Below are 27,689 nucleotides of genomic sequence, written 5' to 3'. Positions count from 1 at the left end.
TAATCTCATATGAGAAAGATCCTTTTACCATATAATTTGAAAAAAATGAACAGCAAAGATAGTTTTTACTGCATACAAGTTGAAGCTTTATTTCACAAACACATTAAACACTGAATTAAAGGTGGCAACCTGGGAAAGCTTTGTAAAAAGCCCTCAAATGTCAGTATGGTTTAAGAACCATTAAGGGTTTTAAGAACTCTTTAAAAATTAGTGAGATAATCTTTTCTCTGTCCTTTCAAAGTTGAGAATGGCTAAAGTATGTTAGCAACGAACTGATACTATAAATATTTCAGTGTGAATATTAGAAACTGATCTTCTTAATCAGAGAAATACCAGGTTGACTTAGTCATACCTCTTCTACTTACCAAATTAGTGATGAGTGAAGAAATGGGAAAAATTAATTTTGAAGAATATGCACTCTGACTTAGGCATTCAAATACTGAGTAGGGAAGTAAATAGGTAGACGCTTTAGGGAAAATTGGCAGTATAGCAAACGGTTCAAATATTTATATTCTTTGAACTAGTTATTTAGTTTTTAGGAATTTATTAGGAAATAATCGGGTACACAAATTTATGTGTATTTCAGTAAATAGTGAATATGTGACACCTGCCAGTTAATATTCTTGGTTCCATGGTGGTGGACAAGCCACAGGGGCCTTACCTTAGTGGAGCCTTACAGTTTTGAGGGATAGACACCCATAATAACAAAAATAATTATGACCTGTATGAATTCAGTGAAGGAAATAAACAGGATTTTGTGAGAAATAATGAAGAAGGTGTACTTCAGTCAGGGAAGACAGTGGGAGAGTGCTGTCCAGAATTGTCTGAACCACAACTGTGCTGCTGTGTTGTCCTGCCTAGATGGGATTCTGTAAGTGTTTAGTCAGAACCTCATATGTCTTAGTTGCTCATCTGGTAAGCTCATGCAGGCAGTTGATGTCTGAACTGTGGCTCCTCTTTGTACTGAGCAGATTATTATGTAAACAACCCATTATCATCAGAGTCAAATCAGTTTGTCTCATTAAGGTCTAAACTCAGCTCGTGTTGGGTGAAGATCTCAATAAACCTAGTTCTCTTAGTGAGTGAACAATACAGTGATAGGTGACTTCTGCTTCACAAAGATAGGAAGAAGTGATATCAGGGACCAAACAGTGAGATTTCTGAGGGTTTGGCTGCCCAAAGTTAGTATGGTAACTTTTCCAGCATCTCCTCAAAACTTAAAAAGATCAGAAGGATTCAGAGACCCCACTTTCTGGGTCTGTATTCCTACTGAAAATGTAGATTTTTTTTTTTTTCTTTTTTTCCCCCTTTTGCTTCACTGGAGTTTGCTCTCTTTACTCAGCTAAGGATACCTGTGTTATGTTTTTGACAGATATACTGGACCCAGCCCTGCTTCCCCAATGTGTACAGGGGAGGTGAGAGGGAGGTGAGTGGCACAGGTGGCCTCCCTCTTATTCTACACTTCTCGTTGTTTCACTGTGCCAGACTAGAGTCATGCCCAATAGAGTGATTTTTTTTGTTTTTGTTTTTTTGGAGGGCCAGGTGATTCTCTGAAACTTATTTCCCCTTAGTTGTGGTTTAATTAGGATAGTGAGAATCTTGTTTGTTCATTCATGTGTGTGTTTATTTAGATGATGAGGCATTGGTCTACTTTAAGGGAATTAATAGTTTCTTTTTCATTTACATACATTCATTGAATTTCTATGACATTGAAAACACTGGATGGAAATCATATCACATTAATGCCTGCTGTTGGCCAGATTGTTTAAAACATTCCTCAGGGCTGCCCCCGTTAGAGAGATGCATTCTGGTTTTAGTCATTGGCTAAAATTAAACTATAGTATGCAAAGGCCAGATGAAGTAAAGTTGAAGTAAAGAGCTGGATAGGGGCCATATCATGCTAGTCTTTGGTGAGAGATTTGGGCATTTTCAAAGTATAATTGGAAGCCATGGCAGGATTTTAAGTTTTAAGCAAAGGCATAACATGAATTGTCTTATGTTTGAAATTATACCCCTTTGGTGAATGAATTAGATGGGAGGAAAAATATATACAAGGAAGCAGGAACGAATTAGCTTTTTCAGAAGTCCTAGAGAGAGATCATAGCAGGCTTAGACTTCGGTGGTAGCAACAGAGCTGTAGAAAAATGGATGGATTGAGGGGCGCCTAGGCGGCTTAGATGGTTGACCATCTGACTCTTGATTTCGGCTCAGGTCATGATCCCAGGGTTGTGGGATTGAGCCCCATGTTAGGCTCTGTGCTGAGTGTGGAGCCTGCTTGGAATTCTGTCTCCTTCTGTCCTTCTCCCCCCCCCCCCCCTTTTTTTTTTTTTTCTTTCTCAAATTAAAAAAAAAAAAAGAAAGAAAGAAAAACTAGTAGATTGAGATAACATAGAACTGACAGGTTTTGGTGATGATATTTTATATTTTGCACATAAGTTTAGAGCTCAGGAAAAATGAGAGCCAAAGGTCTATATTTTATAGTCAACATATCAGTGGTCATAGGTGAGATTCAGTATATGTTGCTGATGAGATCTCCTGAAAGGGTAGAGGGTTTAGGACTAGGGGAAGTCTGTGAGGAAGAGCCTGAGAAGGAGTGCTACTAAGGTAGAAGTCAAACTAGAGAGCCTGGTATCTTTGAAGTCATGAGAAGAGTAATTTAAGAAGATGAATGTGATTTAAGAGTATTTTCTGTAGGTTTCATTGAAAAGGAAAAGTTGAAACATAGTAAACAGTGGGGATTAAATTATTGTAATCGAGGTGCTGCCTAGTCTGCCCTAGATAACCACATCACTTCAGGTATCTGATCAAATATCTTGATGAGACCTTTTCTGACAATTCTGTCTCTCTCTTACTTTATAGAATCTATAAATTCTATAGAATTTTTTATCTATAAAATCTATAGAATCTATTTGTGCCCCAGCACTGTTACCAACTAGGAAAGAAGAAACAACTAAATGGGCACAATGTTAGTTAGGATTCTGTGATTTGTGAGATGAATACTGGTTTTAGCTTTGTTTAAAATGTGACATACTATAAATAATAGATGAAATAGTACAAAATAGCACTCTGTTTTCCTCCTGTATAGATAACAGTTTGCTTGTCACCACTCCTAAAATGCAGGCTTCGTGAAGACTGATGTTTTTGTGTACTACTGGTTCCCCAGTGCCTGGAACAGTGCCTGGTGAATAATAGTAGGCATAGCGAACAAATCCTAAATCTGCATTTTTTAGAATAAAAAGAATAAATAAAAACATACTGCTTTGTAGTAGACTTCTTCACTTAATATATTGATTTTTTTTTTTCCTGTGTCCTTGTATAGTTTTCAAAGATTAGGTGTTTGATGGCTGTGTACTCTTTTATCATGTGTGTGTGTCCCAGCATTTTAAACTTGGGAATAAAAGAGCCAGCATGTGGACTTGGCTTATTACTGGAAGAATTCAACTTTTATTTCTGCCTTTTTAATTTCTTGAGGGTAAAATAGTGATCTGTAGAGATAACAGTACCTGGACCAGAGAGTCCCCGGTGCCTTACTGGAATGGAAGTACCTGCTTATTTTTCCCCATAAAGGCTTACATATGACCAGAGAAGAGAGGTTTCTAGTATACCTCACCTTCCTTAAGAAAACAGGTTTCTGTTGGTTTAGTTATCTTTAAAGTGAGAGAGTGGCACTACATGGTTTTCAGGTTTCTTGCTGGTAATAAATTCTTAATTTCTGACATCGTCTTTTGTTTTGCTGTTTTTTAAATTTATTTTTTGTTTTATGATGAGAATTATAAAACATGGAGTCATGACTTTTACAATATATATGCATTTATACAGGCAGTTTTTTTCCTACCTTTTAGGTGAACAGAAATCAAATATATTAATATTAATCTCATTAGGACAAATTTTTAGTTCTGTGAAAACTTTACAAAGTTCAAAATATGAAAAGTAAAAACTCTTAATTTTTTTTTTTTAGAAGTCAATGAAGGGATTCTATTTTGCAAAGCTGTACTATGAAGTAAAAGAATACGATCTTGCTAAAAAGTAAGTACCAAACTGTAAACATACTTTAGTTTTCTAAAATCAATTTTTCCCCTTGTATTCTTACTTGAAATGGCCGAAAATATGATGTTTTAGCAGTTCTTCTTCTTCCATGTCCTGGAAATAAAGTATTCGATCACTTCAGACTGTTATAAAGAACTAGCCTCAATTCCATGGAGATTGAGCCTAGAATGAGTATTTTCTGCATGCCTGCTGCTTGTTTATACTCAGGACAAGAAATCATTAGGCTTAAAACACTTCTAAGGAATAAAGAGAACCGTGTTTATTTTTAATTTCTTTCTGGTTGGATACCTATTACTTTAATCAGTTTGAAAATTACCAATGAATATAAAATTAAACTGTGATTTCTGGGCAGGAGAATGAATAGCTTCTATAAAAGATCTTTAATTGACTCAGTAGGTAACACTCTGAGGCTTTGTCTCATCTGTAAGGCAAAGAAGGTTGGTGATCGATTGGGAGTGGCTTAAGGCAGGAAATTAGAAGGGAAGGCAGGCAGGTTAAAGCATTAATGGGAAGATGGAAATGCTATTAAGTAAGGAAAATGGTAACACCTTTATTTAACAGCAGTGGGGCTGTCAACACTGTTCCTTATTAATATGACACTTTTTCCTTCAGATTTGGTCTTTGGTCTAACTTCTCTTAGGTAATACTCACTGAGCCTTGAAGATGTTTAACTTATTTTTTAGCTGTTACCTGATGTAAGAAATGGAAATTACCTACATTTACTAGTTTATTTAGTAATTTTTCCTCTGTTCTATTTTAGATGGGAACAGTACTGTTAGATATTATATTTTTATTTAGAAGGTGAATAGTACATTCTTGGGGCACCCTGGCTGGCTCACTCAGTAGAGCATGCAACTCTTGATCTTTGGGTCGTGAGTTCGAGCCCCACATTGGGTGTAGAGATTACTTAAAAAAAAAAAAAAAAAAAAAAAAAAAAAGGTAAATGCATTCTCTTGGTTGTTATTTGGAAAGTTGTTACTCTTAGTATTTTGCATTATGATACTTTAAAAATATTTACTATAATTGTTTTCTGCTTCCTATGTAAAACCCTTTAAATGCTTTACCAAAATATCAGGAAGAAAAAGCAATTTATGCATTCATTTCTTATGTGTGAGTAGCATTAGAAAAAACATTTAGTAAATATAGTATTTAATGGTAGAATGAATTTATTGTCACTTTTGTAAGTATGTTTGTGTTTATTCTTATGGATACTTTTGAGTTGTCTGCATATTCTACTGTAAATAAATAGTGGTAGGCAATAATTAGAATAACAATGTCAATTAGTTTAGTGGTTGCTTTGGTTTAAGATGTTCTCTTTGGTTAGTATTTACATAGAGTTCTGAATGTGAAAATTTAAAGATTATTTATTTTTATATTGTTATTTTTATACAGATATATATCTACATATATTAATGTGCAAGAAAGGGATCCCAAAGCTCACAGATTTCTTGGTCTTCTTTATGAAGTTGAGGAAAATATAGACAAGGCTGTCGAATGTTATAAGGTAAACTGTTAAGATTAAAATATAGCCTTTGCACCACCACACATATGCCCAGCGTAGTTTATATAATAAATTCAAATATATTTTATGGATGCCATGAAAATAAGCGTTGGTATCATAGTACTATTAAGCAATACAGATTAGAACAGATTTTAAATTATTTGGCCCAATGTACACTGTAATTTAATCATTAAGAAGTTAGCACTTGTAAAAGATTAACACCTATAAATTCTAAGTCTAACATGGCCAGAAATGCTGTTCTTGTAAGTGGTTTTCTTTCTTTTTTTTTTTGATATTTACCTAATAAAAACATAATTTTTATTTAATTCATCTGCAAAAAAATTCCAAGGCACTTTAATTTTAACAATTTTTAAATAACACATTGTCATTTAGAAGAGTTTTTAGTGTGGACAATAATAAATTTTTAGCTTTTATAGGTGAGTGTAGGTACCTTAGGAATCGTACTAATTTTATTATTTCTTTTCTGATATCAGCGTTCAGTGGAATTAAACCCAACACAAAAAGATCTTGTGTTGAAGATTGCAGAATTGCTTTGTAAAAATGATGTTACTGATGGAAGAGCAAAATATTGGGTTGAAAGAGCAGCTAAACTTTTCCCAGGAAGTCCTGCAATTTATAAACTAAAGGTAAAAAACTGAATAAAACAAATCATAATAAAAGCAGTTGGGGACGTGCCTGGGTGGCTCATTTGGTTAAGTGTCTGACTCTTGATTTGGGGCTCGGGTCATGATCTCAAGCCCTGTGTCAGGCTCTGTGCTGACATTGTGGAGCCTGCTGGGGATTCTCTCTTTCTCTTTCTTTCTATTCCTCTCTCCCTCATACTTTCTGTCAAAATAAATAAATAAACTTTAAAAAATAAAGCAGTCAGGGAAAACTTAAGTCACAACCATTTCTGATATTTGGAGTTTAAGTGACTTTTCAGTAGCAAACCTTAAACCAGTAGGTGTAGGAGTTGATGGAAAATGGATGAAGGTGGTCAAAAGGTGCAAACTTCTGTGTGTAAAATAAGTTCCAGGAATATGATGGATAACATCGTGACTAGTGTTAACCACACCATATTGTATATGTGAAAGCTGTGAAGGGAGCAAGTAGATCTTAAAAGTTTTCATCACAAGAAAAAAATAATTTATAACCATGTGAAGTGATGGATATTAATTAAACTTACTGTGGAAATCATTTCACTATATACATGTCTCAAATCATTGTATTGTGCATCTTAAACTAATACAGAGTTATATGTCAATTATATCTGTAAAAAATGGCAGAACAAAATTTTTTTTTCCTTCAAAACCTTTCTGAGCATATGCTGTTTTTTTAAGATACTATTATGTTTTACAATATGCTGTTTTTTTAAGATACTATTATGTTTTACAAGTGGTATCTCATTTACCCTTATGAAATGATTAATATTTTGGGGATTTTACAGTTTTGTAGCTACATGGCAGAGCTAAGACTTAAATTGAGGTCTGATAGAAAATTTTTGCTTTATTGGGTGAAAAGAATGACAGGTTAGTGTTATTTTAAAGCCTTTTTTTTTTTTAATGTTTATTTCTGAGACAGAGAGAGACAGAGAGAGACAGAGCATGAGTGGAGGAGGGGCAGAGAGAGAGGGGGACACAGAATCTGAAGCAGGCTCCAGGCTCTGAGCTGTCAGCACAGAGCCCGATGCAGGGCTCGAACTCACAGACCGCGAGATCATGACCTGAGCAGAAGCCAGACGCTCAACCGACCAAGCCACCCACATGCCCTATTTTAAAGCTTTTTAAGAACTATTACCTAAAAATGGAAGGAATTGGGGTGCCTTGCTAGCTCAGTTGGTAGAGCGTGTGACTCTTGATCCTCGGGGTTGTGAGTTTGAGCCCCACGTTGGGTGTAGAGATTACTTAAAAATAAAATCTTTAGGGAAAAAAAGGATTGTGTTACGTTATGGGATAGTGATGTTTTCAAGCAAAAGAAAAAGTAGTTTCTCCAGTATGTTACAGATAATTACTAAAAATAATAGGAACTTCTTGCTAATATATTGACCAATTCTAATTGTTATTTTTTACTGAGTAAATGTAGTTTACTTAAGTAAATCTTTTGGAGCAAGTCTTTACAAATTTGTTAGGCAAACATTTTAAGTGTGTAGTTAACCCTTGAACGATATGGGGGCTGGGGGCCATGATCCCCCCCACTTTATGCAGTGGAAAATCTGCATACAGCTTTTTTTTTCTAAGATTTTATTTTTTAAAGTAATCTCTACACCCAACATGGGACTTAAACTCACAACCCTGAGATTAAGAGTTCCATATTCTGTTGACTGAGCCAGCTGGGCATCTCTGCATATAACTTTTGACTCCCAAAAAACTTTATTAACAGTCTACCGTTGACTGGAAGGAAGCCTTACTGGTAATATAAACAGTCAGTTAACACATATTTTGTATGCTATATGTATTACATACTGTATTCTTACGATTGAAATAAATAGAAAATTTTAAGAAAATTATAAGGAAGAGAAAATATATTTATAGTACTGTACTGTTACTTTTGAAAATAAATCCACATGTAAGTGGACCCCTGTGCATTTCAAACTTGTATTGTTCAAGGGTCAATTGTATATTGTTTTTAATAGTTCCGTCACGCCCCGTTATACATATTTTTGATAGAATTTATTTTGAAATAATTTGTTTTCAACAGGAAAATTGCAAAGATTGTACGGAGAGGTTTTATGTATACCTCACCCAGCTTTCTGCACTGGTTATGTGTTACGTAACTATAGTATAATATCAAAATCAGGAATTTGACATTGGTACAATGTGCGTGTATAGTTCTTTTTCATTTTGTCACATGTAAGGATTGGTGTAACCACTACTGCAATTAAAAGTATAGAACTGCTACCTCATCATAAAGATCTCCCTCAAGCTTCACCTTTTATGGTCCTACCCACCCCTCTCCTTCCCATCATCCTTAACTCTGGCAGTTACTATCTGTTCTCCATATTTATAAATTTGTAATTCAAAATGTTATATAAATGGAATCATGCAATATACAGTCTTATGAGGTCAGCTTTTTTTCATTGAATGTAATGCCCTTGAGATCCATCCAAGTTGGGCGTATCAGTAGTTTGTTCTTTTTATTATTGCTGAGTAGTATTTTGTGTGTGGATATATTCCACAGGTTAAACCATTTACTTTTTTTTTTTTAAACATTTATTTTTGAGAGACAGAGAGAGACAGAGCATGAGTAGGGGAGGGGCAGAGAGAGAGGGAGACACAGAATCTGGAAGCAGGCTCCAGGCTCTGAGCTGTCAGCACCAAGCCCGATGTGGGGTTCGAACTCTCAAATCGCGAGATCATGACCTGAGCTGAAGTCGGATGCTTAACTGACCAAGCCTCCCAGGCACCCTTAACCATTTACTTTTGATGGGTATTTTGGTTGTTTCCAGTTTTTGGCTTTTACCTCATATGAACAACTGTGTACAGATTTTAGAATCTAAAGTATTTAAAAAACTCCAGGACACCTGGTGGCTCAGTTGGTTAAGTGTCCGACTCTTGGTTTCTGCTCAGATCATGATTTCACAGTTGGTGAGTTTGAGCCCCACATTTGGCTCCACGCTGACAGTGTGGACCCCACTTGGGATTCTCTCTTCTCTTCTCTTCTCTCTCTCTCTCTCTCTCTCTCTCTCCCCCCCCCCCCCCCCCCCCCCCCCGCCCCGCTTGCACACACTTTCTCTCTCTCAAAATAAATATAAAAATTAAAAAAATATAAAAACAACCCTAGAGATAAACTAGTAACATTGTTTTCTTCTTCCTATAATAAGCAGCTGGGTTTTAAATATTAATCTAAAATGTCAGGTCCAAGTGTGTAGATTTCTTTACCTTATTGTCTTTGTGTTATGCCTGAAATATAATTTCCTTATTGGCCTTGACAATCCAATTTATTTGATGACATTAACATTAAGGAACATATATATTGGTAGGAGTTTATTTTTCTGGTATTGTAAAAAAAGAAAAATGAGCTGCTTCTGAAGGATGGTGATTTTCTTTAGTAACTTTAAAGATACTGTTGTCTAAAGCTAAACCTTTCTTATATCAGATTTTCCCCCATTTTTTTGAGCTTGAAATGCAATTCTATTTCTTCTAAAATTTAAGACTTAACTAAGGTAAGTAGTTTTTTGGCATTTGTTTAATGAATGAAAATATTGGTGAGAGGGCTTTTTCTCTTGGATATGAGAGTAGAGTTTTTGAAAAGCAGCTATGAAGGTATTGATCTTTTACTTACAGATTTTTTTTTTTAAATGTTTATGTATTTATTTTGAGAAAAAGATCAGGCAAGGGGCAGAGAGAGAGGGAGACAGAGAGTACCAAGCAGGCTTCACACTGGCAGCATAGAGCTCAACAACAGAGGCCTTGAACTCATGTTTAACCAACTGAGCCACCCAGGTACCTCTGAAGTAACCTTTTCAGAGAATGGAGAAAGTGAATCTATTAGAGGTCAAGTAGAATTTTGTTCTAGGCATTACCGGTTTGGAGTCTCGAGGTTATGAAAGTCAGTTAGCCTGGTTGTGATTTCCCCAAATTCCCAAATGCCCTGTCCCCTATTGCTCAACTGTTAGTATATAAGGCTCAAAGGAAGCAGATGGTAGGGTTCTTCTAAGGAAAGGTAGAGGGAATTAATTGAGGACATCTGTGAGCAAGCAGTAATTATGAATATTAGGGATTATGGCATTTTAGTTTGACAGAGAAGGAAAATATGTGTTTTGTAGAAAATTAAAACTTGGTGATATCAGTGTATTGAAGACAGCTTTCTTTCCATGTGGTAGAGACAAATATATGTGGCAGTGAGGGTATGTGTGCCCACAGTGAGGTGAAAGAATAAGAGGGGTATAGTGATCTAACCAGTGTGACCAAAATACAGACTTTGAAGACCCAAGTCAGTGCTCAATGGATGGCTGAGGCTGGAGTGTAGAGCAAAGCCATGGAGATGAGGTAATTAAAGAACCGAGTAGTCAGGCTATTGTATATCTTTGCACATCTTTCAATTGCTGATACTAGTTGGCTATTAGCAATGGAGGAAGAGTGTTGTATTCCAGCTGCTCATGAGGAATGAGTGGAAGAATTAGATAGCATGTCCTTTGGAAAACAGGATTATAAACGTGTGGGGGGGGATATATGATTTGGAGGTGAGTAGGTCACTAACTGTACCTCCTCTACTTGTATATAGGCTAACAGAGAAAAGGCTACCATGGCAGAGAAGTAATGGGGGTTATCTCAAGGTAATACTCCATTTAGTTAAGGCTAGATGGTGAGGACTCTGAGAAGATAGCAGAACATTAGAAGCTTTAAAGTGTGAGCAGAGTGGATAGGGGATTGAGTCAGATTATGGAGGTGCAGAACAGTTAGGGGATAAGGACCTTGGTATGAGGATTGACAGGAAAGCTAGGCTTCTGGTGGTGACTGGGGTGTACAGAGATGTGGGGCAATAGTCCTGGCCATCTGTGAGGTTTATGTGGGCAACCATTGCTATTATGTAATCCCAGATGTTTCTCTCCACCTAAGTTTCTTGAGGTTTAGCTTCTGGCTGGGAGCAGCTTTCTTCCATGAGAGTTGGGATATATAGGATGGTACTAGTTGTGATAATTTACTAAAGCCGTACACAGTGGAATGGTGTTCATAGGAACCATGATGTGCTTAAACGTGCACAGGCATTTCTCTAAATCATTGATTTTTTTTTTTTAATAGGAACAGCTTTTAGATTGCAAAGGTGAAGATGGATGGAATAAACTTTTTGATTTGATTCAGTCAGAACTTTATGCAAGACCTGATGATGTCTATGTAAACATCCGACTAGTAGAGCTATATCGCTCAAATAAAAGATTGAAGGATGCTGTGGCCCACTGCCATGAGGCAGAGAAAAACATAACTTTGCGTTCAAGTTTACAATGGAATTCATGTGTTGTACAGACCCTTAAGGTAGGTAAAAACTCTTGGGTCTCTATGCTTCTATGTAGATAATTACTATACATTCTTTTGTATTTTAGCGGTGCTCTCTGAGACTTAAATTTCTTCCATTTATGTATAGCAACTCTGAAATGAAATTTTTACTAGGATGATTTCAGTTTTATAATGGGTAGATTGGAGAGATAAATGCAATAAATATATATGCTTTTGGTGTTTTCATAGGTTGATGTAAAAATCAGTGGTTTAATGAGTATAAGGATGGGCAAAAGCGTTGATAGACCTAAAACTAGACATAAAACTAATTTTACAATGCTTGGTAAAGCTTTGTAATTCACTGTTTTTTCTACAAAACAGGAATATATGGAATCTTCACAGTGTTTGGAGTCTGATAAAAGTAGCTGGCAAACTGCCAATAAAGATCTACTTCTGGCCTATGCTAACCTTATGCTTCTTACACTCTCTACCAGAGATGTGCAAGAAAGTAGAGAATTATTGGAAAGGTATGTCGACTTAAGGAAAGTACTTTGGTGTCAATTTTAGATTTTCTTTTTGTAGTGATTCAGTACACTGGTCTAACCATCTTTACTGGGTCACTATTTCTATAAAATACCCAGGGGTGATAGTTAATACCATAACTCTCTTATGTCTTTTTTGGGGATATTATAATTGGTTTTGTATGACTTTGATTTTTTAGAGAACTGTGTTACTGTACAGACTTGATTACATTGTTATAGTTATGTATCCAATTTTGGCATGCTTAGTAGTCCTGCAAATGAATGTTCTGCTATTTCATATTTTATTTCAAAAATGATATATAATCTTGAGTGAAAATCAAAATAGACTTCCATCTGTCAGATGTTTTAGTAGAAGCATTTAGTATCCCCAACATTTCAGAAAACTTTTAATGTTTTTGCTTAGAAACAAGATAACTAAAATATAATGTATGATTTTTCTGTTTTCCTAAATTTTGATTCCCAGGATCATATCTCCATTTATTAAAATAAATTTCATTGAACAAAAACATCACTTGGATTTGTATGAGAATGTTAGTTGAGAGCAGGGGTTGACCAGAGCTTCTAAGCCAGATATGGCTCACTGCCTGGTTTTGTAAATATGCTTTTATTGGAACACAGCTGTGCCTCTTGTTATGTATTATCTGTGGCTGCCTACATATGACAGTGTTGGAGTTGAGCAGCTGTGACAGAGATTATATGCCTGCACAGCCATATTAGTATGTGGCCCTTTATAGAAGTAGTTTGTCAGTCTCTGGTATAGATTGTGCATTTGCTTGAAAAGTAATTTTTGTTCCCCATCTGATGTTCAGGGAGTTAGGGGATACAGTAATTTCTTGAAGAATTTCTTAGTGTTCTAAGTGGCGAGTAAGGGTGGTATCCAAAACACTTCAACTTTCAGATTATTTTAGAAAATATTTAGGATGTTTTCTTTTATATGGGTTATATACTCAAACATTTTTGATCACCTTAGAAAATGAGGGTGGAAAAAGACAGTTTCTTAGTAGTACTATAAATAATTTAAATTTGGGGCACTTGGGTGGCTCAGTCAGTTAAGCATCTGGCTCTTGGTTTTGGCTCTGGTCATGATCTCAGGATTCATGGGTCGAGCCTCACATTGGGCTTCACACTGACAGTGCAGAACCTACTTGGGATTCTCTCTCTCCCTCTGCCCCTTAACCCCCCAAAATAAATAAAACTTAAAAAAATAATTTGAACTTCATGGATACCCTGAAAGGGTCTTGAGAAACCAGGGGGTTCCTGGAACTTACTTGTTATAACCTATTTAGAAATCATGCTTCACATTTCTATCAAGTGTTGCTTTTCTTACAAAGTGAGGATGCTGAGGGCCATTTGAATTTAGAAGCACTAATTAGTACATTTACAAATAATAGAAATTCAATTTAAGCCTGTAGTTATCCCAAATATCTTATCAGTTATTTACTTATAATTTGAAAATGGCATGTCTAATTTGAGAAATTCCACCTTTGAATTAAATAGCGAAACCGTATGATCTAGGAGAAACTGGAAAATATTTTAGTTTTCCAGTTTTGTGCTGGTCAGTTATGGAACATACACCATGGACAGTAATCTTATCTTTGTTTTTTTTTTTTTTTAAGTTTATTTATTCGTTTTGAGAGAGGCAGAGACAGCACAAGTTGGGGAAGGGCAGAGAGAGGGGGAGAATCCCAAGCAGGCTCTGCACTGTCAGCATGGAATCTGGTGCGGGGTTTGAACCTATGAAACTGTGAGATCATGACCTGAGCTGGAACCAAGAGTCAAATGCTTAACCAGCTGAGCCACCCAGGTGCCCTAGTAATCTTACCTTCTGGTTTGTAGCTTTTCTGTGATTGGAGGGCTGGAAATAACTGTTTGGAATAAGATATTGTCGAGGCTAAGCTTGAAGTATAGAAAGTATGTTGAATAAAAACAAACACTAGATGATTCATGATTTATAAAATAGAGAAAGGATTATTAGTTTGAATGTGAAAGATGAAGCTTGAAATAAATTCCTTTGTTAATTTTTAATTAAGTCATGAAACCGTGATTATTCACAATGCAATAGGTTTAATACCTGTTTAATAATTTAATATTACAGTTTTGATAGTGCTCTTCAGTCTGTGAAATCTTGTGTGGGTGGAAATGATGAACTTTCAACTACTTTCTTAGAAGTAAAAGGGCATTTCTACATGCATGCTGGTTCTCTGCTTTTGAAGATGGGTCAGCATAGTGATCTGCAATGGCGAGCTCTCTCTGAACTGGCTGCATTGTGCTATCTTATAGCGTTTCAGGTAAGCTTTTCCTGGTTTTGGGTGTAGTTGACATTTCACTGAGACTCTGTTGTATTTTACATGGAGATGTGTCCTGGTATATATTGAAAATACAAATAAATCTGTAGAATTGAAGTCGAAATAGTTTATTTGAAAGGTGAAAAATAAGAATATTTCTACAGTATTGGTGAGGTGAAACAGGTATGTTGATGCATTGCTGGTGGCAGTCTGTATTGCTTGACTTACTGGAAGACCACTTTGAAGAGTTTGATCTTTTTACTCTGCCATTTCTGGGAACCTGTAATAAGGAAATAATCTCAAATATGGATAAAATTTGATTCAAAAAGATGTGCACGCATAACTTGGACAGAAACTTAAGTAAGTTTTGGGGATGGTTACATAAGCTGTGATAGAAGAATGTGTTTAACATGTTAATTGAAACACATAATGTATGTAATATGTATATAACATTGGTGATATTATCTATAGTATATAACAGTATCTCTTCATCTTTGGAAATATAATTCCTTTCTTTATACATAGAACATGACATGAACGGGGTGCCTGGGTGGCTCAGTCAGTTGGGCATCCGACTTTGGCTCAGGTCATGATCTCACCGTCCGTGGGTTTGAGCCCTGCATTGGGCTCTGGGCCGACAGCTTGGAGCCTGGAGCATGCTTCGGATTCTGTGTCTCCCTCTCTCTCTGCCCCTCCCCCACTCAAGTCTTCTCTCCGTCTCTCTCAAAAATAAATAAAAATTAAAAAAAATTTTTTTAAAAGAATACGACATGAAGGAAAGATGCCAAAATGTGAACCATTATGATGATGAGATGCTGGCCATTAACCCTTCCCCAATCCATTTTTGTAGTTTTAATGTTTTCTTTAGTTAGCTAATATTCTGAAATGAAAAGAGATAAGCAGTCTGCTCCAAAATGCAAAGGGCCTGGCTTATAAGAATAATTGTTAGTTTTGGTGAACTGTCTTTTGCTTGAGGGAAAGAAAAAAGGATTCACTGTACTTTTAGGGAAGCTTCCTCCTTCTAGTTCATATTATATAGATCTTTTTTTAAACACTGATGATACTCATCCCACGATGTTAAGTGCTCCTGTTTGCTCAGCAGAAGCATTTGGGTTCATCAAGAATATATGTATTAGTGAAAATAGAGTGAAGCTAATGAAGTTGCTAATTTATGTAGGCACTAAAAGGTTCTTAGGATTAATATTATTAAAGAATCTTCAAAGAAGTGAGTTATTTTTAATGGAAACTGGACTCTTAATTTTTTAAATATATATTTTTAAGTTAATGCAGTCAACTGTTTTAAACTTTGACCCTTTTTAGTGGTAAAAACTAAATTTCCTTCTTTTTTTATTATTTTTTTTAAAGTTTATTTTGAGAGGGAGAGAGAGGCAGGGAGGGGCAGAGAGAGAGAATCCCAACCAGGCTTCACGCTGTCAGTGCAGAGCCCAGTGCCAGGCACGAACTTGCAAACCATGAGATCACGACCTGAGCTGAAATCAAGAGTCAGATGCTTAACTGACTGAGCCACCTGGGTGCCCCTCAATTTCCTTCTTAAACCATTCACTCAAATCTTTCCTACAAGACAAAGACTATTATCAGTATCTTGAATATTTAGAAGTTTTTCTGCATATGTAAGCATAAAACACACCCTTTACTTTTTTTTTTCTTTTAATGTTTATTTTTTGAGAAAGAGAGCATGAGGAAGGGAGGCGCAGAGAGAGGGAGACACAGAATCCGAAGCAGGCTCCAGGCTTGAGTTGTCAGCACAAGATCCCTACGTGGGGCTCGAACCCATGAACCACAGATCATGACCTGAGTCGAAGTCAGGTGCTTAACTGACTGAGCTATCCAGGCACCCCTCCTTTCTTTACTTTTAAAACTGTTTTGCCTCAGTGAAGGTGTGCTTTATCTACTGTCTAACATTTTGCTTTTTTCACTGTTTTTCCATTGTCTCATTTCAGCATATAGACGTCCACTTCAGTACTTCTCTTTTACCTACTACACATTTCCATTTAATGGATAAATAATGGAAACCTCTTAGATGCTTGAATTTTATATTACCATGTGTTGTAAAGCTTAATTATCAAATGATTATAAGCATACAGAGGAAGTGTAGACTGGCATAGGAGTGCTTAAGGAATCCTGTCAGGCTAGCATTTTTAATGGTAGGATTTTCAGACTCTTGATCAAGGGAATGTTGTGGTTTTAGTAAGTGTATCTGCGTTTCAGGTAGGCATTACACAAAGTCTTTCTTGAAACTGTTTAATTTCAGATGAGGATATGTTGGCTTGGGATGACGTGACTGAGTGGATTGATAACTAATTAGTCACAAATGATAACTGTAAAAGGGGCCAGTTTTATGAATTGAGGTCAGTTTGAAAGCAAAATGAATTATATCACATTTTGTTTTTCATTTTGTGTGCTCTTCAACATCTTCAGAAACAGTTTGCCATCATGTTTAGAAAACTTACGGATAAAAGCATAAGTCTAACTAATGTTTCTAAAATTCAAAATAAGAAGATTTTAGATTCAAGGAATATATTTTGAAAAATTAGTGTCTTTGGAAAAGTGATTGTATTCATACGGTTTAAAACTCTAGTGGTGTATAAGAGTATACCGTGAGAATTCCTTTCTACTTCTGTTCTTTCAGTCATTTTTTCTCTTCCCTGGGGGAACTAATAATACTCATTTCTTGTGAGTTCTTCAAGAAATGTTTTGTGCATATATAAGCAAATAGACACTGCCCCACTCCTACTTCCCTTAAAAAGTTACAGATAGATACATTCTGTACATTTTTATTTCCTTTGCTTTTTACTTTTTAAAACATTTTTTAATGTTTATTTTTGAGAGGGGAGGAGGGGCAGAGAGAGGTAGACACAGAATCGGAAGTAGGCTCCAGGCTCCAAGCTGTCAGCACAGAGCCTGACGCGGGGCTCAAACTCACAAACTGTGAGATCATGACCTGAGCTGAAGCCAGACACTCAACCGACTGAGCCACCCAGGTGCCCCTCCTTTGCTTATTTTAATGAAATATGTGTTGGTAGTATTTCCATGTTGGTATAGAAAACATAGCATGAGTATTGCATCCTCATTTGTTTTGATAATGGTTGCATATCATTCCATTCTATGAAGGTACTGTAATTTTGGGTTTTTTTTTTTTTAAACAGTTCCCTAAAACCAAGTCATTAGGTTACTTTTACTTTCTTGCTATGCTATTTCAAATAATTCTTTAATGAATAACTTGTGGTATTTCACATGTGAAAATTTATGGGTAAAATAAATTCTTGAAAGAAGAATCAAAGTGTATTTATGCATTTATAATTTGTAGGGCTTTTGTCAAATTTCCAACTTCACAGAAGTTGCACCAGACCACTACCAATTAAGAAAGTCATTGAAATTTAAAAGCAGTTACTCTAACCACTCATGTATTGCTTTTAAAGGGCTATCTCTAGTAAGTGCCTGTTGTCTGTGACTGAATATTTTCAGTGATTGAACATTCACTACTTTTCAAGATAGCCCATTGCATTTTTGATAGTTTGGGTCTTAGTGCTTCCTTATGTGTAGCAAAAGTATTTTTCAGCCTGCTACCCATTGGTGTTTTTCTTTTGGTACTATTTAAAAACATTGAACTCATTTGTGAATGATTTTCTTAATATCTGAAGGGAACTATTGTATTTTCTTCATCATTTTTTCAGCTCTTCATAGGACACAGCTTGGAGTCCCTTTTCCTCTCTTGGCTGTACCACTTTATCCCAGTGGTGTCCCATATTATCCATGCTCTTTAAAAGCGTACTGTCTGTAGTGTGGCATTTGAAGGCGCTTTTATAGTAGAAAGTAATTTCTTGGATGTTAATCTTTGTAGACAGCTTTTATATATTAACTAAATCCTTGATTTCCCAGTTTATTCAGTTGAAAAACTGCAACTCCTACTCAGTTTAACCATTGGTTAATTGTTCATCATCAAAAAAGCGCATTGTAACAGAAAGGAACATATTATTGTTAGAAATATGGGTATCACTAAATTAAGACTTGATTTTAAAATTATCAGGTTCCAAGACCAAAGATTAAATTAATAAAAGGAGAAGTTGGACAAAATCTACTGGAAATGATGGCCTATGATCGTCTGAGCCAATCAGGTAATGGTAACGTTTAATTAGTTTTATTTTAAAAAGAAAAAGAAATTTCTGTGTTAGAGTACACCTTATGATAATCCTGTCTGTTTAGGAGATACTTTGCATAATCATTTCTCTTTGCCATCTTGGATGAGGGCGAGAGAGAACTAGAAGTGTCTCCTTCAGAAGGTAACAAATGTTTGATATTGTTTGCTTCTGGATGGAGAAACTTTTTTTTTTTTAATTTTTTTTTTTTTAACGTTTACTTATTTTTAAGACAGAGACAGAGCATGAACAGGGGAGGGTCAGAGAGAGAGGGAGACACAGAATCTGAAACAGGCTCCAGGCTCTGAGCTGTCAGCACAGAGCCCGACGCGGGGCTCGAACTCACAGACCGTGAGATCATGACCGAGCTGAAGTCTGACACTTAACCGACTGAGCCACCCAGGTGCCCCTGGAGAAACTCTTTAATCCCTCCTTTATCTAGTTGCTAGAGCCTCCATTTGATATTTTAATGAGCTTCTTGAACTAAGAATAATTACTGATCTGCCAGCCATTTAACATCAGTAGTTTCTAAGATAACTGCTGTGGAGGATATAAAGGTGAAGTAATGGATCTCTTAAGGAACTGACCACACAGTAAAGAAAATAAAAGATATATACTTAACATACTGTTAGGCTTTTAGAATTTGTAAATTTATTTCCACTTTTGACTATTTGGGATGGATCTTAAAGGTCTATTACATATTATCTGGTTTTGCTGAGGCAGAAACTTCAAGATGTTCATATGGCCAGTGAATCAAGCAATGAGCTGAAGAAGCATAATGCTTTATATAAGAAGCAATTTTGATATAAAATTGAATGAACTTTGTAAAGAGCAAGTAGTAGTATTAAATTAAAGTTACTATAAGTTTGTCTGTAGTTAGACTGTTGGTCAAAGCTTATATTGCTCCTCTATCCCACAGCTTGCTTTTTTGTGAGAGGTGGACTTTCAGTCCTTAAAGAAGTAACTTTGTATTTTCTTCTTATGTCTCCTGTCTGCCTTGCAAGGCTGTCATAGATGCTTTTGCAGGGTTACAGTTAGTAAAATGAACTGTATTTTAATGTCTTTGATCTGGGCATTCCTGAATCTGTCGCTGCAAATTTTTGGAGAGATAAGTCTGGTGGTAACCAAACCTGACTGACTAGCAGAATTATTTCACGGAGTGGTTTGTTTGTTTTTTTTTTTTTAAACAGCTTAATTGAGAGTAAATTCACATACTATATAATTTATATAAATGTGCGACTCAGTGGTTTTTAGTATGTTCACAGAATTGTGCACCCATCACCACAATTTTAGAACATCTTCATCACCTTGCAAAGAAACATCATACCCATTAGTAGTCACTTCCCATTTTCCCCCAAACCCTCTAGTCCTGGACACCCACTCATATTCTATCTCTTTAGATTTCCTTATTCTGGGCATTTTTATATAAATTGAACTGTACACTGTGTGGTCTTTTGTGACTGACGCTTCTTCCACTTACCATAGTGTTTTCAAGGTGCATCCATGTTACAGCAGGTACGAGAACTTTATCTAAGGAGTGTTTTAAAAATAGATTCCTTACCCCAAACCTGTGGAATCAGAGTCTCTGGGAGTGTGGCCTGGAAATAATTATTTTTTGTTTTTGTTTTTGTTTTTGTTCATATATATATATATATATATATATATATATATATATATATATGTTTATTTATTTTTATGTTTATTTTTGAAGGATTGAGAGACAGAGCATGAGTGGGGGAGGAGCAGAGAGAGAGGAGGCACAGAATCTGAAGCAGGCTCCAGGCTCTGAGCTGTCAGCACAGAGCCCCATTAAGGGCTCAAACTCACAAACTGTGAGATCATGACCTGAGCCAAAGTCAGACGCTTAACTGACTGAGCCACCCATGCGCCCCTGGAAATAATCGTTTTTTAAAAGCTTTTTCAAGGATGAGTCTTACCAGCTAGGCTTAGAAATTGGTGTATCAGATCAGAGAATTTGAGCTTGGCTCTGTTCTCCTTTGGCCACTTAAATGACACACTTTCCATGTAAAACGTAAATACTTTAAATACTTTTGGCGTTTTTCACATACTCTCCTCTTTCCTTTCACTCTGGCATGTAGATATAGTTAACTGTTAAATTTGTAATCTGTGTCCATTTTTTGCTTAAGAACCCTTTTTGTTCCGTTGTGGTTGCTGGGTTGGAGGGTTAGCTCTGAGGTAGTCATGTTTTTTTCTCCTTAGGGTATATGCATGAAACTATTGAGAGATACAAATAAGAACAGTCTTTTTTAATTGATGGTAATAATTTGTTTTTCAGGACACATGCTGCTAAACTTAAGTCATGACAAGCAAGATTTTTTAAAAGAGGTTGTAGAATCCTTTGCCAATAAAAGTGGGCAGTCTGCTTTGTATGATGCTCTGTTTTGTAATCAGTCACCTAAGGATAGATCTTTCCTTGGTAAAGATGATATTGGAAACATTGCTGTGCAAGCACCAGAGCCTGATGATTTGGCTAGATATGATGTTGGTAAGTTGTTATCTTTTAAAGTAAACATTTTGTATTTTAATCCTTTTATTTTAGAAGAATAAAAGCAGAAAGAAATAAATTGCTCATAATCTCATTACTCAAAATAATGACTTAATATTTTCCTGTATTCCTTTGAGGTTTTTGGTGGTATAGGCAGGTATGAGGGGTTGGTAATGGTGGCATGTTTTTCTTCTATACTTTAAAAAATTTTTTTAAATGTTTATTCATTTTTGAGAGAGAGAGACAGAGCAGGAGCCAGGGAGGGGCAGAGAGAGAGGGAGACACAGAATTCGAAGCAGGCTCCAGGCTCTGAGCTGTCACCACAGAGCCCGATGTGAAGCTCGAGCTCACAAGCCATGAGACCATGACCTGAGCTGAAGTTGGACGCTTAACCGACTAAGCCAGGTGCCCCATGTTTTTCCTCTAAATAGTTGTTTATACTGTACATATGATTATTTTCACTCATGAATTCCCTCCCTGTTTATCTGTTTTGGTAAATGCCACTTCTAATGCCAGTACAATCTGTTGTATGAATTAGCCATAATTTTCAGGCCAGTTTTTTGTTGTTCAGTATCTAGGATGTTTTCAGTTTGTTCACTGTTAATATATCTCCATTTCACATTTTCCCATAGAGTTGCCTAAAGACAGAATCACGGGGGTAAAGTTGATGAATTTTAAATCTCTTGCAAATTGCCGTATTGACAGAAGAGTTGTACCTCTTTATGCTTCCAAAAGCTCATAACTTTTTCAGTATTAAATTTCTTGTAGAAGAGGGGTGCCTGGGTGTCTCAGTCAGTTAAGGGTCCAACTTCAGCTCAGGTCATGATCTCACAGTTTGTGGGTTCAAGCCCCATGTCAGACTGTGTGCTGACAGCTCACAGCCTGGAACCTGCTTTGGATTCTGTGTCTCCCTCTCTCTCAGCCCCTCCCTCGCTTGCGCTCTGTCTCTGTCTCTCAAAAATGAATAAACATGAAACAATTTTTTTTTTAAATTTCTTGTAGAAGAAAAGATCTCTTTACTATTCCAAGGGATTAATGTAGTGGTATCCCATTGTTTTAATGACTCTTTACTGAAAGGAAAATCCATTGTTTCAGGATTTTTTACTGGGTGGCTTTTGTCACTACAGTGTTTCATTGAGTTCTGGTGAGTACCTTTTTTCCCTTAGATGGAATTGAAAAGAGCTTTCTTCATAACTATTGTTATTAAAATTCCTAGACAAAAAGTGTGAATATCCTTAGTAAGAAAATGAGACTCTGCTTATCATAGAATTTGCCCCTGTTCACGTAGAAAAACATTTCTAAAATTAAGATACATTTGTTATAAGTAATTGGCGAAACTGATGGCACAAGCAAAATTTCCAAAACCTCAGTCCAGTTTTTTTCTATTTCAGGTGCCATTAGAGCACATAATGGTAGTCTTCAGCACCTTACCTGGCTTGGCTTACAGTGGAATTCACTGCCCACCTTACCTGCAATTCGAAAATGGCTAAAGCAGCTGTTTCATCATTTGCCCCAGGAAACTTCAAGGCTTGAAACAAATGCACCCGAATCAATATGTGTTTTAGATCTTGAAGTAAGCAAAGATTTTTAACAAATTAAATATTTTGTGTTTTGTTTAATTTTTTGCCTAATTTAAATTGATTTTTCTTTGAATAAACCAGGTATTTCTACTTGGGGTGATATATACCAGCCACTTACAAATAAAGGAGAAGTATAATTCTCACCATAGCTTCTATCAGCCTCTATGCTTGCCACTTCCTGTGTGTAAGCAGCTTTGTACAGAAAGACAAAAATGTTGGTGGGATGCAGTCTGTAATCTAATTCACAGAAAAGCAATGTAAGTAGTAAAATAAAAATATTCCTTTAACTTACTGCCTAAGTTTTTAACTTAAAAACCTATTTAAAAACTTACTGCCTAGGTATCTAACTCTCATGTGAAGATTGAGTTTAATTCTCATGTGATGATTAACATACATGTAAGTTTTGAAATGCACATTTATAAATCAGTTTTATTAAATAAAACTTTTTTAGACCTGGAACCTCAGCAAAATTGCGACTTGTTGTTCAGCATGACATAAACACTCTAAGGGGCCAGGAAAAACATGGCCTTCAGCCTGCCCTTCTTATACATTGGGCAAGATGCCTTCAGAAAACGGTGAGTTCGTTAAAGTGTAAGCATTTTTAAGAACATTATGTAATGTTTAAAAATCATAAACTTTTCACTGAGTCTTTTAGTTCAAAGAAACAGTATCAGCCTGTTCCTGTTATGCTAGGTAAAGTGTATTTTTTTAATCTTGCCACGAAATAGTTAACAGTTTACATGTAAGTACTTGGAACAGTGCCTGGCACAGTAAATGTTACATAAGTATTAACTGTTCTTATTAGTAGTTAATAATTATGTTAATGATAATTATTATCCAGCCTGAAATTTTTTTTTTAACATACCAGTAGCAGAAGGCTTTGTAGGTTAAGACCAATACAGATCTTTGTAAATATTTGAAATCTGTTTTGTGGCAAGGTTAGTTGTAGATGTTTAACTCTGTGACTAAACTGTGACACTTACAGAATGGTTGATTTGGGCTATGTAAAATGGCAGCTTTTAAAGTTTATTTATTTTGAGAGAGAGCGTGCATGAGCAGGGGAGGGACAGAGAGAGTGTGCAAGAGAGAATTGCAAGCATGCTCTGTACTGCCAGCACAGAACCTTATGCTGGGTAGAACCCACATCATGAGATCATGACCTGAGCCTGAGATCATGACCTGAGCCTGAGTCGGATGGTTAACTGATTGAGCCAGCCAGATGGCCCTAAAATGGCAACTTTAAAAGAATAGATTGGGCTGCCTCATTAGGTAGTATCACTGAAAGTGTTTAAAAGTTGGGTCTAGAATGATCACTGGTATCAAGATGGTTGGTTATTCCAACATTTAGAGAGTGAGGCATATGACTTTTGAGATTCTTTTTGCCTTGATTTGAAATTTTAACCACTTGTTTAGACCATTTATAAAGGAATTTTTAGATTCTGTTATTTGTGTTCCTTAGGTTGTGTGCTTCTTTCTATTTTAGGGCAGTGGTCTTAATTCTTTTTATGATCAACGGGAATACATAGGCAGAAGTGTTCATTATTGGAAGAAGGTTTTGCCAATGTTGAAGACAATCAAAAAGAAGAGCAGTATTCCTGAACCTACAGACCCTTTGTTTAGACATTTTCATAGTGCAGACATTCAGGTAATGGAGGATCCCTTTGTGAATGAACTGGAGATGTGGATTTCTAGTTTAGAAACAAAGAAATGGAGGTATAAACTGCTTAAATTAATTGCCTGGCTACTTGATCCTTGTCTTGTTTTCAAAATCCACTATCTGTTGCAAAACATGGCAGAAAAGAGGGCTGAGCTGTTAATTTCATTAGAAATTATCGTGTAAAATCTTTGGGGAATCACTTGGGTTTGATATTCTGGAGAGAGGCAGTTGGACTAAAAATTACTAAATGTGTTTAGGCATCTGAAGTTGGTGAATACGAGGAAGAAGCAAACATAACATTTGCTATATTGGATGTAGTTAATGGAAATATAGAAGATGCTATCACTGCTTTTGAATCTATAAAAAACATTGTTTCTTACTGGAATCTTGCACTGGTAAGTAGATGGTGGTAGGTGAGTTAACAGTGTTTTGTGTTAAAAACCTAATTTTTTCATAAGAGCATTCTTTGGATAGATTTTTCACAGAAGAGCAGAAGACATCGAAAATGATGCCCTTTCTCCTGAAGAACAAGAAGAATGCAAAAATTATCTGAGAAAGACCAGGGACTACCTAATAAAGATTTTAGATGACAGTGATTCCAATCTTTCAGTGACCAGGAAGGTAAGCTTCAGGCTGTTTGTACTTTCTTACTATTGATAACTGGTTAATAAGTGTTTTATGCTTTGCTTTTATATATATATTAAAAAAAATTTTTTTACTTGTTTTATTTTTTACTTTTTAAAATTTACATCCAAAATAGCATATAGTGCAACAATGATTTCAGGAGTAGATTCCTTAGTGCCTCTTACCCATTTAGCCCATCCCCCCCCAACCCCTCCAGTAACCCTCTGTTTGTTCTCCACATTTAAGAGTCTCTTCTGTTTTGTCTCCCTCCCTGTTTTTATATTATTTTTGTTTCCCTTCACTTATGTTCATCTGTTCTGTGTCTTAAAGTCCTTGTATGAGTGAAGTCGTATGATATTCGTCTTTCTCTAATTTTACTTAGTATAATACCTTCCAGTTCCATCCGTATAGTTGCAAATGGCAAGATTTCATTCTTTCTGATTGCCGAGTAATACTCCATTGTATATATGTACACCACATCGTCTTTATCCATTCATCCGTTGATGAACATTTGGGCTCTTTCCATACTTTGGCTATTTGCTGCTATAAACATGGGGGTGCATGTGTCCCTTAGAAACAGCACACCTGTATCTCTTGGATAAATGCCTGGTAGTGCAATTGCTGGGTCATAGGGTAGTTCTATTTTTAGTTTTTTGAGGGACCTCCATACTGTTTTCCAGAGTGACTGCACCATTTTGCATTCCCATTAATTTTTTTTTTAACGTTCATTTATTTTTTGAGAGACAGCGACAGAGTGTGAGTGGGGGAGGGGCAGAGAGAGAGGGAGACACAGAATCTGAAGCAGGCCCCAGGCTCTGAGCTGTCAGAGCCCAACGTGGAGCTTGAACTCATGAACCGCGGGATCATGACCTGAGCCGAAGATGGCCACTTAACCAACTGAGCCACCCAGGCACCCCTGGTTTTATATTTTGATAATTTCAGAAATACTCAGTAATATACCTATTATTAATGCACAGAACAGTGTGTGTGTGTGTAAATGTTCAATTAGCATTGCTCTATCTTAGGTGTGGTGTTTTTTAAACTTGGGAACCTAGCTTTTTATTCTTAACAAAAATACTTGTTAGGGAATAAAAGATTTCTAAGGCAGAACATTTATTTTTGTTACCTTGGCAATGTACTCAAAGTAAATATTGCAGCCTAATGCCTTGCTGTTAATGAATTTTGCAGTTAAACATTTCACTGAAATCAGAAATAGTTGCTGACACTTTCAGATTATTTCTCCTCCTCTTTACCTTTGCTGTGAACTGTCTTTTTTTTCTTTTTTTTTTTTTTTAACTATCAGCAGTTTTAGACTGTCATGATGTTATTAACTTTAGTTGTACCCAACTTTCCAAGTATTTTGTTGATTAATTCATGTTGCTGATCTTAAATTAGGATTGATATTGTCTGGTGCATTCTAGCACCTGTTTCTCTCTCCCCATTCAAAATCAATAAAAATCAGTAGCTTATTTTGTTCATGTGGGAAAATCTTCCTAAGTTAACATTTCTCTACCATTATTATGGCTAATAGCAGGGGTAGATATATCATACACTTTAGAATCAGAAGACTTTACACAGCAGTTTCACCTATGTTCCTATGTAGAGTGGTTATTATACAAGAGTGAGAAAATAGAAGCACATCCGTAAGATAAAATCTTTGTATTTGTTTCAGAGTTGTTTATTTTTGCAAACTTGATTCATCCCTTTTGTTTTTAGTTGCCTGTGCCGCTGGAGTCTGTAAAAGAGATGCTTAACTCAGTCATGCAGGAACTTGATGACTATAGTGAAGGAGGCCTGCTTTATAAAAATGGTTCTTCTCGAAATGTAGATTCAGAAGTAAAACATTCTACACCATCTCCCACCAAATATTCTTTATCACCAAGTAAAAGTTACAAGGTAAGTACAAAAAATGAATTACTCCATTGCAGAATATATTTCTATTCTAAATGTTTTAAATATTATTTTGTTACTTTTTTAGTATTCTCCCAAAACACCACCTCGATGGGCAGAAGATCAAAATTCTTTATTGAAAATGATCTGCCAGCAAGTAGAGGCCATTAAGGTAGATCACTTAATATCTCTAAACTGTGTCTCTTCTGTTCCAAGATTTCTTCCTTCACCACTCCCTCACATCTTTGTAAAGCCATTCAAAATGACCCTTTGCCATGCTACAATAGAGTTATGCATATTGTTTTGCATACGTCTACCTTGACACTTAACCATATTTTTCCTATGTTTTTAATTATAATTTTTTAATTTAATTTTTTAAACTTTAATTCTAGTGTAGTTAACATAGCATTTATATTAGTTTCAGGTGTATAATACAGTAATTCAGTAATTCCATATATTACTCAGTGCTTATTAAGATAAATATATTCTTAATTCCTGTTACCTATTTCACCCATTCCCCCCCATTCATCTCCCCTCTGGTAACGGACTATCTGTTCTCTATAGTTGAGTCTGTGTTTTTGGTTTGTTTCTTTGTTTGTTTTTAAAATTTTATTTCTTATTTTTTAAAATTTACATGGTGCAACAATGATTTCAGGAGTAGATTCCTTAGTGCCCCTTACCCATTTAGCCCATCCCCCCCTCCCACAGCCTCTCCCGTAACCCTCAGTTTGTTCTCCATATTTATGAGTCTCTTCTGTTTTGTCCCCCTACCTGTTTTTATATTATTTTTGTTTCCCTTCCCTTATGTTCATCTGTTTTGTCTCTTAAAGTCCTCAAATGAGTGAAGTCATATGATTTTTGTCTTTCTCTGACTAATTTCACTTAGCATAATACCCTCCAGTTCCATCCATGTAGTTGCAAATGGCAAGAATGAAATCTTGCCATTTGCAACTACATGGATGGAACT

General features: G+C 35.9%; 1 protein-coding gene across 3 annotated transcripts in view; it reads left to right on the top strand.

Moving 5' to 3' along the window:
* Positions 1-27,689, top strand: part of LOC125936184 (E3 SUMO-protein ligase RanBP2) — an 82,434-nt gene that overhangs the window by 20,364 nt on the left and 34,381 nt on the right. For all 3 annotated transcript variants that reach the window (XM_049650132.1, XM_049650131.1, XM_049650133.1), the window contains exons 2-17: positions 3,959-4,026; positions 5,440-5,551; positions 6,043-6,195; positions 11,290-11,520; positions 11,863-12,008; positions 14,119-14,311; positions 18,357-18,444; positions 20,762-20,971; positions 22,363-22,544; positions 22,633-22,808; positions 23,003-23,126; positions 24,035-24,196; positions 24,466-24,603; positions 24,683-24,829; positions 26,549-26,728; positions 26,811-26,894. In XM_049650132.1, coding sequence (XP_049506089.1) covers positions 3,959-4,026; positions 5,440-5,551; positions 6,043-6,195; positions 11,290-11,520; positions 11,863-12,008; positions 14,119-14,311; positions 18,357-18,444; positions 20,762-20,971; positions 22,363-22,544; positions 22,633-22,808; positions 23,003-23,126; positions 24,035-24,196; positions 24,466-24,603; positions 24,683-24,829; positions 26,549-26,728; positions 26,811-26,894 — 2,394 coding nt within the window. The remainder of the gene's footprint in view (positions 1-3,958; positions 4,027-5,439; positions 5,552-6,042; positions 6,196-11,289; positions 11,521-11,862; positions 12,009-14,118; positions 14,312-18,356; positions 18,445-20,761; positions 20,972-22,362; positions 22,545-22,632; positions 22,809-23,002; positions 23,127-24,034; positions 24,197-24,465; positions 24,604-24,682; positions 24,830-26,548; positions 26,729-26,810; positions 26,895-27,689) is intronic.

The sequence above is a fragment of the Panthera uncia genome (genome assembly GCF_023721935.1).
Source record: "Panthera uncia isolate 11264 chromosome A3 unlocalized genomic scaffold, Puncia_PCG_1.0 HiC_scaffold_11, whole genome shotgun sequence".
Classification (NCBI taxonomy): Eukaryota; Metazoa; Chordata; class Mammalia; order Carnivora; family Felidae; genus Panthera; species Panthera uncia.
This window is presented reverse-complemented; position numbering and strand designations above follow the sequence as displayed.